This window comes from Schistocerca piceifrons, chromosome 7 (assembly GCF_021461385.2).
Source record: "Schistocerca piceifrons isolate TAMUIC-IGC-003096 chromosome 7, iqSchPice1.1, whole genome shotgun sequence".
NCBI lineage: Eukaryota > Metazoa > Arthropoda > Insecta > Orthoptera > Acrididae > Schistocerca > Schistocerca piceifrons.
In genome coordinates, this window is record NC_060144.1 from 204,284,246 (window position 1) to 204,301,066 (window position 16,821).

The following is a 16,821-nucleotide window of genomic DNA, read 5'->3' on the forward strand; positions in this document are numbered from 1 at the left end:
TCCTTACTTGTAGACTGACTCGTTGTCTGCAAGAAAAATGGTTCAAATGGCTCTGAGCACTATGGGACTTAACATCTGAGTCATCAGTCCCCTAGAACTTAGAACTACTTAAACCTAACTAACCTAAAGACATCACACACATCCATGCCATGTGGAAGAAAGCGCGTGTTCATGCTGCTCTTGTATCTGTGGTTGCAGCCACGTGACGAAGAGTTCAGAGCTGAAAATTCGAGAAATTAGAGCCAATACAGAGGCTTACCGACAATCATTGTTCCGATGCACTATTCGCGAGTGGAACAGAGTTGGAGGGACCAGATTGTGGTACCGAAAGTACCCTCCGTAACACACCACTAAGAGCTTTCGAAGTCAAACGTAAATATAGATGTATGATTCAACGAGTTCCGGAATCCTTGGACGCGCAGGGGGACCGATTTGAACACCTGCTCTGAGGACAACGTACTCTTTTGTTAATTTCATACAGTCATTAATATGAAAACTATTACTGTCATTGGTTGTCAATGTGCTACATATCAGCACACGTACTGCGTGTAATATAAATTATTAGTTTATTGAAGAGCCAAAGACACTGGTACGTGTGACTAATATCGTGTAGGACCCCCGCGAGTACCCAGAAGTGCTTCAACACGACGTGGCATGGACTCGACCGATGTCTGAAGTAGTGCTGGAGGGAATTGACAGTATGAATCCTGTACTGCTGTCCATAAATCCATATTAGTACGAGGGGGTGGAGATCTCTTCTAAACAGCTGGTTGCAAGGCGTACCAGATATGCTCAATAATGTTCACGTCTGGGGCGTTTGGTGGCATGCGGAAGTGTTTAAATTCCAGAGAGTGACCCTGGAGACACACTGTAGCGATTCTGGACGTGTGGGATGTCGCACTGTCCTGCCAAAATTGCCCAAGTCCGTTCACAATGAACAGGAACGGATGCAGGTGATCGGACAGGACGTTTACGTATGTGTCACCTATCACAGCTGTATCAGAGTCCCATATAACTCAAACTGCACAAACCCCACGCCATTACAGAGTCTTAACCAGCTTGAAGAGTCCCCTGCTGACATGCAGGGTCCATGGATGCATGAGGTTGTCTCCCTATCCGTACACGTCCCTCCGCTCGATACAATTTGAAACGAGAATCGCCCAACCAGGCACATGTTTCCAGTCATCAACAGTAGAATGTCGATGTTGATGGGCCCAGCCGAGGCCTAAAGCTTTGTCTCCCGCAGTCGTCAAGGGTACAGGAGTGGACCTTCGGCTCCGAAAGCCCATATCGATGATGTTTCGTTGAAGGAGTCGCACAGTGACGCTTGTTGATGACCCAGCATTGAATTCAGCAGAAATTTTGCGGAAGGACTGCGCTTCTGTCCCGCTGAACGATTCTCTTCAGTCATAATTGGCCCCGTTCTTGCAGGATTTTTTTCCGTCCGCAGCGGTGTCGCAGAGTTGATGTTTTACTGGATTCCTAATATTCACGGTACACTCGTGAAATGGTAGTACGGGAAAATCCCCACTTCATCGCTACCTGGAAGATGCTGTGTCCCATCGCTCGTGCGCCGTCTATAACACCACATTCACACTCACTTAAATCTGCATGTGTAACCGATCTAAAACTCCGCCAGACACTTGTCTTATATAGGCGTTGCCGACCGCAGCGCCGTATACTGCCTGTTAACATCTCTGTATTTGAATACGCGTGCCTATACCAGTTTCTTTGGATCTTCAGTGCAATTGCTGAATAATTTAACTGTGCAGTCATCTTTAGCATCTGGAAATTGTTATTGTTTTTGTAGTTATTCCGTCCAACGAGAGGATTCGTTTCACCTGTTTGTTTCTGACTTGTCTGACCAGTGTATTATGTGAATTCGGATACGTGTGGCTTAAGGAACGGCGTATACTACAGTATTATATAGCAGAATGAAACTGGCAAATAAAAACAAATACGGCTTAACGTAGAATCGAACCCATGATCTCCTACATGCTAATCCAAAATAATATCCACTGCACCAACGGAAGAGCACTGCTCACAAAGCCACACAGAGGAAACTACCAAATATGTGATTATATTCTTACAGATTGCCAGTCTTTAACGCCCATTTACTGCTGGATATATGCGCAGGACGAAATAGTGTGAGAGACATTTTTGTATTGCTAGCATGCGAGAAATCGCGCTGCGAAATCAAAGTGCGCGAATTTTTCTTCAGACGAAATGGCAAATGAAAATTAGTACCAAGGTCAGGATTTGAACCCACGTCTCTTGCTCACTAGGCAGTTGTATCACCCTACACAGTCGCTTTGCATAACTGAAAGAAGTACCCTAGCATATCTCCGCCACTACAACACAGATGGAGAGCCTCTGCAATGTTGTTTCAGTTTAGGGGGAATACCAAAGTGGGCTCAGATATGAATGGGAATTTGAACTGAGGGGGGAGGTATGTTGGGTAGCCACTGCAGAGGTGCACAGCCACTGCGCCAGGATGGCGCAGTGGTTAGCACATCTGACCAGTGAGCAGGAGACCTGGGTTCGAATCGCTGTCTTGGTACAAATTTACATTCGTCGGTTCAGACTGCGTATACACACAATAGATATTTGAGACTTGAAAATCTTTGCAACCATAAAGTTCCATTTGACTAGAAGCACCCGTGCCTGGGATTCAGACTGGATCCCGCGTTTCTTTCGCTACTATGCTCGGGATTCAGACTGGGTCCCCAGTTTCGTTCGCTACTAAGGTGCTATTCCAATGCAGGTGGATGGGCTGTACAATGATGTTCGATGTTGGTGGAATACCGAAGTGGGCTGATGCGTGAATGGGGATTTAGACTGAGAAGGCAAGTGTGCTTTGGTAGTCCGCAGTTATGCAAAGCCACTGTGCCAAGGTGGCATACTGGTTAGCGCATCTGCCTAGGCATCAGTAGACTCAATTTGGAACCCTGGCCTAGATAGAAATTTTCATAACACAATAGTTAGGTTTAAGTAGTTCTAAGTTTAGGAGACTGGTGACCTCAGCTGTTAAGTTCCATAGTGCTTAGAGCCATTTGAACCAATTTTTTTTTTTTTTTTTTTTTTTTTTTTTTTTGAGACTTGAAAATGTCTCTGGAGACTTAGAGCTTCATTTGATGCTATCATTAAATCCAAATTGCATGTGATTTTAAGGTTGTGGTTTCTGCAGTAGCAATAGTGAATCTTCAATCGTGACAACGACAGTAGTAGAGGTAGTGATGCAGCAGAAGGGGGTTGTTCTGTTCGGTAGCAGTTTTGTTATATTAGGGAGCTAATAGGCGGACACATTGTAGCAACGAACTTGACGAAGTTTCTGAGTGGGAATTATCCGTTTTTTCCGAGGAAAACAAATTGTTTGAAACTTGTTCGACTCGCCGACGAATCTGTGACCCTGAGACAGGGTCTTACAAATTTCCACGTATTCCTGCTGAGGCAGTATTGATGAAAACTGGGAATAAGTATGTATAGACGGGAACCAATGTCAAAGTGGGACAATCTGTTCTCGCAATCCCAGCTGTCTGTTGCGTAAAACTAGACGCTACACGTATGCTGTATGTGGTTACCAACCACCCTGACTCATCCTTCAGCTCTTTTCCACTGTGAAGAATGATTCACTCTTTCAAATACATCTGGCTCTGTTCTGATTATCCCAGACCCATTACATTAGAAAATGCATGATGCAGAGCTGCACTAATACAGTTCCTTGTCACACATTTTCGGGCGTACAAGAAAGCTATTGGAAGTCACTTGAAGAAGAAGATAGCGAAAACTCCAACGGATTCAAGTACGAAATTTAAACGTTACAGTGCCGCGCGGGGTAGCCGTGTGGTGAATGACGCCTTGTCACGGTTCGGCGGCTCCCCCCGTCGGAGGTTCGAGTCCTCCCTCGGGCATGCGTACATGTGTTGTACTTAGCGTAAGTTAGTTTAATTAGTGTGTAAGCCTAGGGACCAATGACCTCAGCAGTTTGGTCCCATAATCCTTACCACAAATTCCAAATTTCCGTTACAGCATACATGTGACGCAGTCTGAGTGGAATCAGGTATCTTTGAAAGAGTGCGTGATTTGCTGTTAAGAAGGATACATCCCTGTGTCAGGATGCATGGTAAAGACATGCGGCACTGCCTATAGATACTGCTTCTACGGATGGAAAAGAGAGGACAAATTGGTCCATATCTCAATAGGTAAGGGTTTCCAGACATCATTATTGGTACTACTTTTATAGTTTTTCCCAGGCTTACCTCTTTTTTTCAAACAGCCTGTATATCTGAACAATAATCTCAAGACTTCTCTTCCATTCTGTGATTGCTGGGGATGATGCTTTCAGCTGTGTCATAGTTGTGACTTTTTAATTTGCCACGCAGATTCAATTCAGGCTGCCTAATTTTACCAATATACTAAGTCCTTTTATTATAACAGGATTGAGAGTTGAACTCGGTCTGAGAATTAATGATTCTTTCACCACTATGGTTCAGTTAAGAATATCTGCTGCATTTCAGCTGTGCGCGTCTTGAACTTCACATGTAGATGGTAAATCCCTAATATATCACGGACAAGAATGCAGTGGTTTGTGTCTAATGTTTGTGTATCTACGCTGAACGAGTAATGTCTGACTGTTGTGTGACGCCATCTGCTAGCTATTGGGGGAACATGATTAACCATCCTGTCAGTGGTACCAGAGCGCAACCCACGCCACCTGTCAACAGTCAGAGGCACGCATCAGTTTTGATGGAAAGAAGAAAGTCATGAGTGTGTTGTATTTGATCAGCGGGCTGTTGAAGAGCTGCCGAGCCGATTCAAAAGCATTTCCTCAGTGTCTAAACCAGAGACGTGTAGCTCATAAACACGGAGCTGGAAATTCAACTGCCACTAATTGCTGCCACACGAAATGGTAAAACGTCTGAATTGCCGTCTGAAGTTTCAGTCATAGCCCAGGATGTTTGTAAACTTTAATGACTTAGTTTACTTCTATATGGACAAAACTTCGTTGTGTCAACTGGCTGCGATGCTAGTTAGGAGGAGGAGGCGGATGAGAAGATTAGTGTTTAACGTTCCGTCGATAACGAGATCACTAGAGACGGGGCACAAGCTCGGATTAGAGAAGGATGGGGAAGGATATCTGCTGTAGCTTTTGAAAGTAACCATACCGGCATTTGTCTGGGATGACTTAGGGAACTCACAGGAAACCTAAATCAGGAAGGCCGGGTTTGAAACTGTTGTCCCCCAGAATGCGAGTCCTTTGTGCTAACCAATGTGCCACCTCGCTCGGTCGTTGCCATTCAGTACCGGATCAAAGTATTCAGTGCTTCATTATGTGTGTTTGTAGTTTCAGTTTGTATCAGACCTCTCGTAGTTGCGATTCACAGACATGTACAGTTTTTTAAGGACATCATGGATGAGCATTCCCCCCGTGGTCGCTGAATGGTCAGCGTGACGGATTGTTAATCCTCTGGGCCCGGGTTCGATTCCCCGCTGGGTCGGGGAATTTTCTCCGCCCAGGGACTGGGTGTTGTGCTGCCCTCATCACCATCATCCTATCATCCTCATCGACTGCAGGTCGCCGGAGTGCTGTCAAATTGAAAGACCGGCACCTGGCGAACGCTCTGTCCGACGGGGGGCCCTAGCCATACCATTAAATAAATAAATGGCTGAGTACTGCAGCAAAATTATTCATTTATAAAAATACTATAGCAAATTCGGCCGCGTAACGATTCCAAGAGGAATACTGCGAGTGTACGTGTTTAAAAATGTATTATCTTCAAAAAAATCGTTCAAATGGCTCTGAGCACTATGGGACTTAACATCTGTGGTCATCAGTCCCCTAGAACTTAGAACTACTTAAACCTAACTAAACTAAGGACATCACACACATCCATGCCCGAGGCAGGATTCGAACCTGCGACCGTAGCGATCACGCGGTTCCAGACTGTAGCGCCTAGAACCACACGGCCACAACGGCCGGCTTATTATCTTCTTTTTTATTCCTTGCACTACTGAATGTAAACTACTGGCCATTAAAATTGCTACACAAGAAGAAATGCAGATGATAAACGGGTATTCATTGGACAAGTTATTATACTAGAACTGACATGTGATTACCTTTTCACGCAATCTGGATGCATACATCCTGAGAAATCAGTACCTAGAACGAAATAACGGCCTTGATGCGCCGGGGCATTGAGTCAAACAGAGCTTGGATGGCGTGTACAGGTACAGCTGCCCATGCAACTTCAACACGATACCATAGTTCACCAAGAGTAGTGACTGGCGTATTGTGACGAGCCAGTTGCTCGGCCACCACTGACCAGACGTTTTCAGTAGGTGAGAGATCTGGAGATTGTACTGTCCAGGGCAGCAGTCGAACATTTTCTGTATCCAGAAATACCAGTACAGGACCTGCAACATGCGGACGTGCATTATCCTGCTGAAATGTAGGGTTTCGCTGGGATCGAATGAATGGTAGAGGCACGGGGCGTAACACATCTGAAATGTAACGTCTACAGTTCAAAGTGCCGTCAATGCAAACAAGAGGTGACCGAGACGTGTAACCAATGGCACCGCATACCATCACGCCGGGTGATACGCCAGTATGGCAATGACGAATACACGCTTCCAATGTGCGTTCACCGCGATGCCGCAAAACACGGATGCTACCATCATGATGCTCTAAACTAAACCTGGATTCATCTGAATAAATGACGTTTTGCCATTCGTGCACCCAGGTTCGTCGTTGAGTTCACCATCGCCGGCTCTCCTGTCTGTGCTGCAGCGTCAAGGCTAACCGCAGCAGTGGTCTCCGAGTTGATAGTCCATGCTGCTGCAAACGTCGTCGAACTGTTCGTGCAGATGGTTGTTGTCTTGCAAACGTCCTCATCTGTTGACTCAGGGATCGAGACGTGGCTGCACGATCCGTTACAGCCACGCGGATAAGATGCCTGTCATCTCGACTGCTAGTGATACGAGGCCGTTGGGATCCAGTACGGCGTTCCGTATTACCCTCCTGAACCCACCGATATTCTCCTAAGAGTCATTGGGTCTCCACCAACGCGAGCAGCAATGTCCCGATGCGATAAGCCGCAATGGCAATAGGCTACAATGCGACCTTTATCAAAGTCGGAAACGTGATGGTACACATTTCTCCTCCTTACACGTGGCATCACAACAACGTTTCACCAGGCAAATCCGGTCAACTGGTGTTTGTGTATGAGAAATCGGTTGGAAACTTTCCTCATGTCAGCACGTTGTAATTGTCGCCACAGGCGCCAACCTCGTATGAATGCTCTGAAAAGCTAATCATTTGCATATCACAGCATCTTCTTCCTGTCGGTTAAATTTCGCGTATAGAGCACGTCATCTTCGTGGTGTAGCAATTTTAATGGCCCGTAGAGTATGTTGGGTGTAATATAGAGGAATTTTTTTTTTCACGTTTCATTGTGGTCACTCAGGTAACAATCTTTAACGATTAATCAGTTAATTTATGTCGTAATTTTTCAGATTCCACACAAAGTTGAATGAGAAGCTTGCTTAACTGCGACATTAGGTTCAAAGCACTGTTTTACGCTGAAGAACTTACTGCGTAGACACGCAAGTGCCTTCGATGGCTCGTTGTAGCCCGATGTCCGGCTATTGTGCTTCTCACATAAAGAGGAAAGAGCTCTTCCGCTACTATTGCAGCAGGGACATGTTTTTACCAGCATCGCGTTTTGAGGAAGAGAAGTAATGTATTCAGAATGAATTTACATTCCGTAGCGGAAATTTCAGATCAGCGCTCACTCCAATGCAGAGTGGTATTTCATTGTGGAAACAATTTAATATCCGCATTAACCTTTATTAACGGCAGAGCCTGGCCCGCGAGGTATGTAGGGAAACTACGTGATGTCTGGAAAATACGGGGGAGCTCAAAAAAGTAGATTTTACACTAGCACGGGACACCTCCTAACAACTTTTTGTGAATGTTGCACTACACTCGGAACTGAGACAGATACATTACACTAATTTTCAACAAAGTCAGCAATTCTCTGTAGAAAACACCGGAACATACCGCCAGTCGTTAAATTCCTCGACGTTAGGAATCCGCTTCTTGGACAAAGAGGCGTCCGAGAAGCACTGCGCGAAAATCCTCTTCGTTGGAAAATCTCTTCCCCCGATCCCCAGATGTCCTGTCAGCTTGCTGGAAAGATGGAAATCGCATTGTGCGAGATCTGTTGGCACCAGCATCATCCATGTCTGTGCGGCCTTACTCAAATTGTTGGGAGTAGTTCACTTCGGCAGGAAGCACAGTTCCACTTCATTCATTTATCGCCAGAATTTGTTTGCAAATTAGACGTTTTATCCACAAGAATCGTACTGTCCCGCGTAATTCAGCTTCCTAGTGCATCTCCATTTGCCGCGCCATTTCACTCGCACAGTGTGGTGCACCATCTATCCGTACCGCAGTTGAACAGTCTCTGCAGAAAACTCAGAACGTGTAACTTCTTCCGCCGATGCGCTACTCTCGCTGCGTAATGGTCTTATCGTGGGACGACATGTGTAACTTACTTTCTGAGGTCCATACTTAGGGCAGATGTACTGGCGGACGAGTTTGTTACAATTGAGAGGAATGGTACGAGGCTTGCCCAAAAGGTAATGCACTTTTTTTCTTCAGCAATTCTGTATTGACCTCATTGTCCTCAAAACGTCTTCCATGAATGGGATCCTTTAATAGACCAAAGGAGTGGAATGGCTATAGAGTGGATGGGGTAACACTATCAAACCCTGTTTTGTGATGTGTTCAGCTGTTCTCAGGCCAACACTATGCGATCAAAAGTATCCGGACACCCCCATAAAACATACGTTTTTAATATTAGGTGGATTGTGCTGCCACCTACTGCCAGCTACTCCGTACCAGAGACATCAGTAGTAATTAAATAACGTGACGGAGCAGAATGAGACCTCGGTGGAACTCACGGACTTCGAAGATGGTCAGGTGATTGTGTCACCTGTGTCAGACGTCTGTACGTGAGATTTCCACACTCCTTAACATCTCTAGGTCCATTGTTTCTGATGTGCTAGTGAAGTGGTAATGTGAAGGGACAAGTACAACAGAAAAACGTACAAGTCGACCTCGTTTGTTGACTGACAGTGACCGCTGGCTGTTGAAGAGGATCGTAATGTGTAACAACAAGACATCTATCCTTACCATCACACAGGAAATGTAAACTCCATCAGGACCCACTGCAAGTACTATGACAGTTAGGCCGGAGGTGAGAAAACTTGGATTTCATGGTCGAGCGGCTGCTCATAAGCCACACATCACGCGTGTAAATACCAAACGATGCCTCGCCTGGTGTAAGGAGCGTGCACATTGGACGATTGAACAGTGCAAAAACGTTGTATGGATGATTCAAATGGCTCTGAGCACTTAACATCTGAGGTCAACGGTCCCCTGGACTTAATACTACTTAAACCTAACTAACCTAATGACATCACACACATCCATGCCCGAGGCAGGATCGAACCTGCGACCGTAGCAGCAGCGCGGTTCTGGACTGAGGCGTCTAGAACCGCTCGGCCACAACGGCCGGCCGTTGTGTGGAGTGACGATTCACGGTACACAATGTGCCGATCCGATGGCAAGGTGTGAGTATGGTAAATTCCCATAGAACGTCTTCTGCCAGCGTGCGTAGTGCCAACAGTAAAATTCGGAGGCAGTGGTATCATGGTGTGGTCGTGTTTTTCATGGATGGGGCTTGCGCCCCTTGTTATTTTGCGTGGCACTATCACAGCACAGTCCAACACTTATGTTCTAAGCACCTTCTTGCTTCTGACTGTTGAAGAGCAGTTCGGGGATGGCAGTTCCAGCTTTGTTTGCGAAAGTCCTTTGATTGTGCCTATCTGCAACTCCGTATCTCCGCTATATGGTGAATAGCAACTTTCCTTTTCATAATATTGTTACATTCCCTCCTCGATTTTCCATTGTTTGAGTCACGAAGTTCAAACTTTAACAAAATACTCAAATTTGTAGCTGCTTTTCGTTAACGACACGAGAACCGATCAAACACCGAATTTCTTTCAGTTTGGTACAAATATATTCAGCGCGGTTTAGCTTAGGTGTTCACCAGAATACGGCTCCCGAGCGACAATCTTGACTCATAGAGCTGAGGCACAATATCATACTCAAACGCGCAGGAAGTGCTAACTTCCTATTGGCTAATTTGTTAAGCAGCGAATCAGATCATCTCGAACATTTCTATACTCGCAGTACTTCTAATGTCAGCCAATCAGATTACTATAAGTAATTTAGACTAGAAATCTCGTAATTCCGAAGCAGCATAAAATTTAATGAAAACAAAATACTATTCCATTCCACAAAACAAATTCCTAGTAAATTTGTCAATCATCGCCCCTTCTATCTGCCTTTTACAAAGTCTAGCTCATTTAGACATACGTCAAAAATTCCTCTACTGCACAACTTTCTCATTAATACATTTAAATAGTTTTCAAAAATATCACATTCTCACTTTACGTATGTCCTCCATTTACTCTCCCAGAGTCCCCAAAACATTCACACAACGAATTCACGATAGACTAATAATTTTCCGAGGTACTTTTAATCGTGTCAGAAATCCCTGGTAATGAAACAAAAGAAAATTCCAGAAAATTAGATTATATGAACCTATCGTCTTGTTTATAGTTACAGCACCTAACTCGGCTACACAATTCCAACATGATTATTATGTGTTATAGGTTAAGATGTACATCTCCGAAATTATTGAAATTACTGATTTTAAATTGCCGGCCACTGTGGCCGAGCGGTTCTAGGCGCTTCAGTATGGAACCGTGTTACTGCTACGGTCGCAGATTCGAATCTTGCCTTGGGTATGGATGTGTGTGATGTCCTTAGGTTAGTTAGGTTTAAGTAGTTCTAAGTTCTTGGGGACTGATGACCTCAGATGTTAACTCCCATAGTGCTCGGAACCATTTGAACCATTTGTTTTTAAATTCTATCAGTATGGTTGTGTTATCCATATAATTTGGTATACTAAGTATTAAAAAGATCGATTCATTAACAGCACTTCTTCAGATTCATGGAGAGTATGTGTAACGTATTGCAGGCAGTGGCAGGCAAGTACACTGCTCGCTCGGCTCCGTAGCCAGCGTCAGCTGACCGAGCGAGGTGGCGCAGTGGCTAACACACTGGACTCGCATTCCGGAGGACGACGGTTCAATCCCGCGTCTGGCCACCCTGAGTTAGGTTTTCCGTAATTTCCCTAAATCACTACAGACAAATGTCGGGTGGTTCCTTTGAACGGGCACGGCCGACTTCAGTTGTGCCAGCGTGAAAACCAGAATGTGCTACCTTCCGGCTCCACTGCAAGCTATGCTTTCAATGCAAGATGACAACTCGTAAGAACTTGCTACGCTATAAATTTGTCACCACAGCCAGGCATTCACCATTCACATTCGTTGGCAAGACACATCCAGACTATCACCTTCCAACCTAACCTAGGCTATACATCGGTCTGTCACCTCATATGCCCGTGGGAAACCGCTTATTCCAGAATGAGCCTCAGGCTCCGCAGAAAAATCTCTCTGCAGAACTGTCTGTCCGCACAAGTGTTCCAGTCACATGGTGGAAGTGGAGTTGGAACAGTGGGTAGTGGGTCGTACGCGGGTAACTCAATCATTAAGGAAATTAGAGTTATGTATTAATACCTTCAACTGCTGACGGGCGATGATGTGTATCAACGGGGACAGGCGCAAATGTGCGCCCCGGCCGGGACTCGAACCCGAGATCTCCTGCTTACATGGCAGTGCTCTATCCATATGAGCGACCGAGAGCTCAGAGTATAGTGCGACTGCAGGAACTGTCTCGCGCACTCCTCTCACGAGACCCACATTCTGACCTTAGGTGTCCACATACTACATTCGTAGTGTCCCTACCCAACACACCCATTACTAATAGAAGACATTCTTACCAGCTCCTGTAAGAGTTCGGGAAATATGTGTGCATCCGCACAGAAGAAGGACATATCCGAAAGAACAGACACAATATCCATATAAGTATATAGTTCAGGCAATACCAGGCATGACCTTCTTCTTCTGTGCGGATGCACACATATTACCTGAACTCTTACGGCACTTGGTTAGAATACAGTCACACTATCCTCTGTGCCCTCGGTGGCTCAGATGGCTAGAGCGTCTGCCCTGTAAGCAGGAGATCCCATGTTCGAATCCCAGTGGGGGCACACATTTTCACCTGTATGTATACATCAACGCCCGTCACCAGCCGAAGGTATTAATATATAATTCTAATTTCGTTCTAGACGGCTGCAGGTCATCAATTGTCTCTATGCTTTCGGACATGTCCGAAAAAACAGACACCATGTCCATATAAGTATACAGTCATTAAAGCTTTTTTCCAAGATAAGCAAAGGTTCCAGAATCAAGTGCCCCTCCCGCACTGTGTTTTAATCTACCCAGGTGTCAGAAAACTGTTTGTTACTTGTTCTTTGGTTTCATTAGACCCTCCTCGGGGACTGTGTGTAGTGAGCGGTGCACCTGGAGAACGCTGCAGGCTGGGTTGACAGCTGGCCGCGGGTACTCACCAGTCCTGCCGTCCAGAAGCTGTAGATGTGCGAGGGCAGCGCGACGCCGACCAGCCCCAGCACGATGGTCTTGGCGCGCGACACTGTGCAGACGCGCGGCCGGTGCAGCGGGTACTGCACGGCGATGAAGCGCTCCACCGTGAACGCCACGATCAGCCAGACGCTCAGGAACGAGAACACCGAGCTCATGTAGACCAGGCTCTGGCACCAGCCGTTGCGGTTGAACACCTACGACACACACGAGGGAGGCGCGTGTTAGGCCCACCTGCTCACTACTTCAAAAAACTGCGCTGCGAGAGTAAGGGATACATTCATTTTCCTCGGATTGCATGGGGCCAGTTGGTTCTAAGCAGCCATATGCAAAGAAGCACCGCGAATACACCTTCGGTACTCTGTTGCTTTTTAATTTTTTCATTGCCATTGTGTCGCCAGAGCTACCTTACCTTTGCAGTATTTCAGATAGCACCATTGTAAATGATACGATGATTGAAAGTAATTTTTGTGTCTTCTTAATTAATCTTTTTATGTTACTCCGAAACAGTTAAGAGTTTCTTTCTGCCACGAACACATTTTTCGTAACAGAATAAACTTTATTTTGCCTTTAGTTACAGGAGTTTCATTAAGGGGGCACTTTGGACACGCAAACATGCTGTGGTGTGCGTACTGTAAGACCTTCCGTACACACACCATCAGATTATTTAACTCGTCGCTCTAGCGAAGTAGGCGAGTGTCAGCAATATGTCTCGTGGTCTTATCGTGGCGTGTTTATCTTCTGCCGTTAGGTCAGACGATAGAAATGCCACTTGCACGCTTAGAGTAGCAGATTGACGGTGACCAACTTTAAACAGAACTTGATTAATTTTCACACACCTTTATTAAAATAATAAAAAGCATAGACATCACGTAACTTGATTCTGGACGCTGTTTACAATTGACAATCTGAAGTTCCTTTGGCCTTGGTACATTAATCTTATTCTCACATATCTCTGATACTTGACAAAGTGTCTATTCATTTATCTTCGTGGCTATGTACATGAAAATGGTAATCTTATTAGGTGCAGACCGAAACTTGACTATAGACTGGTACAGACTAATGCAGATAAATGTAGACTGACTGATCGGAGGTCTGTACACTCGTTATAATACCTCGCGCGTTCAGGTATCACTGCGCGAGTGTTATCCGCGAGGAGGAAAGGTTCTGCGTTAGCAGCAATCTCATTGGCTGCGGTTACATATTAATACGCGGATCGGCGGAAGCAGAATTTGGTCCGTTTTTAAGGCAGCGCCATCTCGTAGTGCGGAGACGACGAGCACTGCGCCTGCGCTGTTGTGCTCAGCGGGGTGCGCTCTAGTGGGAAAGTTGTGTACGCGCTGACTACGCGGAACTATGTACACAACACATGCCTTTTGGTAGTCAGGCAAATGTATTATTCCCTCTTGTATCATGACTTTTGAATAATGTAAATAAGTTAAATATCATTACACGAACCAATAACTGCACGAAAATGCTAATGTATATGCACTGCGGGAGACCTAGATGAACTCAACATTGTGACAGCATTGTTCTGCAAACTTACGTTTAGTCAATGTAAGAAAAGATAAAAAAAACACTTGTTCTAGACTTGGAGGAGTTGGGTGCGAGTACCCGTACTTTTTACATAATACCTAGCATTGATGCGGTAGCCGTTAAAGGAACTGGTTTGAATGTACAAGTTAGATCCTTATATAGTCGAGATTTCAAGTGCGATTGATGTCAAGGGATAGAGAAAGCATATAAATATTATTGGGAGATACAGTTATAATTTAAATATGTCTTCATAGTTAACTTTTCCGTTGCTTTCAAACCTACTGAGAGTTTCCTTCTGCCACATAATGTATTTTCATAAGACAAATTGCTTTTGTTTTTAGTTACGGGAAATTCGTCACGGTAGCAAGGTGGATACACAGACATACCTTGCTCCTAACTTTACAGTAGTAGTCGGTCAAAGCAAAAGCATAAGAGTACAAAAGTTTAGTCAAGTCAAAGATATTCTGTACCTGACACTCAAAATATATTGTACGAGCCATTTGAAGGCCATGAAGAGCATTGCTTTTACGACTGCATATGAACATGAATCTGATGAAGCAAGTTGCTAAGTATTTTGCACAACCTGGGTCCTGCTTTCAGTAACTTTCTACGAATTTTCTCGTCACAAGCCAAGGAACGATGAAAGCTAGAAATTTTGCTGGTTCTCAGATTCACAAGTAGATCAAAGATCGCGAATTTGAGAATATAGTGAATGTTTGAGAAGAAGGTACATGGACTACATTCATGCAAGTGACTGAAAACTGTCTAGAGAATATAAAATTTCAGTTAACTACAAAACAATTGGAAAATTTCAGGAAGCTGAGTTATTACGTGAATGTGAAGGGTCATTGCTTACACTGACAAAATGGCTACTCCCTTGTAAATCTGAGACATTGTAGTGAAAAGTAACGAGAAACCATTCCCCAAAACACCAAGGAGTTGGAGGAGGGTTATCAGGGAAGGTCGAATGAAAGAATGATGGCTGTCTATCGTTCATATTGAATAGGGGCAGTAAACATGAAGGTTCTGCGAAAAAACACAAGGAAACGAGTTCTGAAAATTATATGTCGCTAAGAGAAGTTTTTAGTATATGTCTAAAAATAAACCAATAATAATAAAATTATATACACTCCCGGAAATGGAAAAAAGAACACATTGACACCGGTGTGTCAGACCCACCATACTTGCTCCGGACACTGCGAGAGGGCTGTACAAGCAATGATCACACGCACGGCACAGCGGACAGACCAGGAACCGCGGTGTTGGCCGTCGAATGGCGCTAGCTGCGCAGCATTTGTGCACCGCCGCCGTCAGTGTCAGCCAGTTTGCCGTGGCATACGGAGCTCCATCGCAGTCTTTAACACTGGTAGCATGCCGCGACAGCGTGGACGTGAACCGTATGTGCAGTTGACGGACTTTGAGCGAGGGCGTATAGTGGGCATGCGGGAGGCCGGGTGGACGTACCGCCGAATTGCTCAACACGTGGGGCGTGAGGTCTCCACAGTACATCGATGTTGTCGCCAGTGGTCGGCGGAAGGTGCACGTGCCCGTCGACCTGGGACCGGACCGCAGCGACGCACGGATGCACGCCAAGACCGTAGGATCCTACGCAGTGCCGTAGGGGACCGCACCGCCACTTCCCAGCAAATTAGGGACACTGTTGCTCCTAGGGTAGCGGCGAGGACCATTCGCAACCGTCTCCATGAAGCTGGGCTACGGTCCCGCACACTGTTAGGCCGTCTTCCGCTCACGCCCCAACATCGTGCAGCCCGCCTCCAGTGGTGTCGCGACAGGCGTGAATGGAGGGACGAATGGAGACGTGTCGTCTTCAGCGATGAGAGTCGCTTCTGCCTTGGTGCCAATGATGGTCGTATGTGTGTTTGGCGCCGTGCAGGTGAGCGCCACAATCAGGAATGCATACGACCGAGGCACACAGGGCCAACACCCGGCATCATGGTGTGGGGAGCGATCTCCTACACTGGCCGTACACCACTGGTGATCGTCGAGGGGACACTGAATAGTGCACGGTGCATCCAAACCGTCATCGAACCCATCGTTCTACCATTCCTAGACCGGCAAGGGAACTTGCTGTTCCAACAGGACAATGCACGTCCGCATGTATCCCGTGCCACCCAACGTGCTCTAGAAGGTGTAAGTCAACTACCCTGGCCAGCAAGATCTCCGGATCTGTCCCCCATTGAGCATGTTTGGGACTGGATGAAGCGTCGTCTCACGCGGTCTGCACGTCCAGCACGAACGCTGGTCCAACTGAGGCGCCAGGTGGAAATGGCATGGCAAGCCGTTCCACAGGACTACATCCAGCATCTCTACGATCGTCTCCATGGGAGAATAGCAGCGTGCATTGCTGCGAAAGGTGGATATACACTGTACTAGTGCCGACATTGTGCATGCTCTGTTGCCTGTGTCTATGTGCCTGTGGTTCTGTCAGTGTGATCATGTGATGTATCTGACCCCAGGAATGTGTCAATAAAGTTTCCCCTTCCTGGGACAATGAATTCACGGTGTTCTTATTTCAATTTCCAGGAGTGTATTTAGAAGCCTGCTTTAATATTTGGGCCTCAGTTACTTAAATATTTAAAGAATGTACCTTATTTTGCAAAAAATTCCGACGCGACAGAACATAATGAA

At 45.8% G+C, this 16,821-nt stretch overlaps 1 protein-coding gene across 1 annotated transcript in view; it reads right to left on the reverse strand.

Moving 5' to 3' along the window:
• The window catches only part of LOC124805552 (neuropeptides capa receptor-like), a 733,846-nt gene that overhangs the window by 270,759 nt on the left and 446,266 nt on the right, over positions 1 to 16,821 (reverse strand). The window contains exon 3 of the mRNA XM_047266119.1: positions 12,606 to 12,833. Coding sequence (XP_047122075.1) covers positions 12,606 to 12,833 — 228 coding nt within the window. The remainder of the gene's footprint in view (positions 1 to 12,605; positions 12,834 to 16,821) is intronic.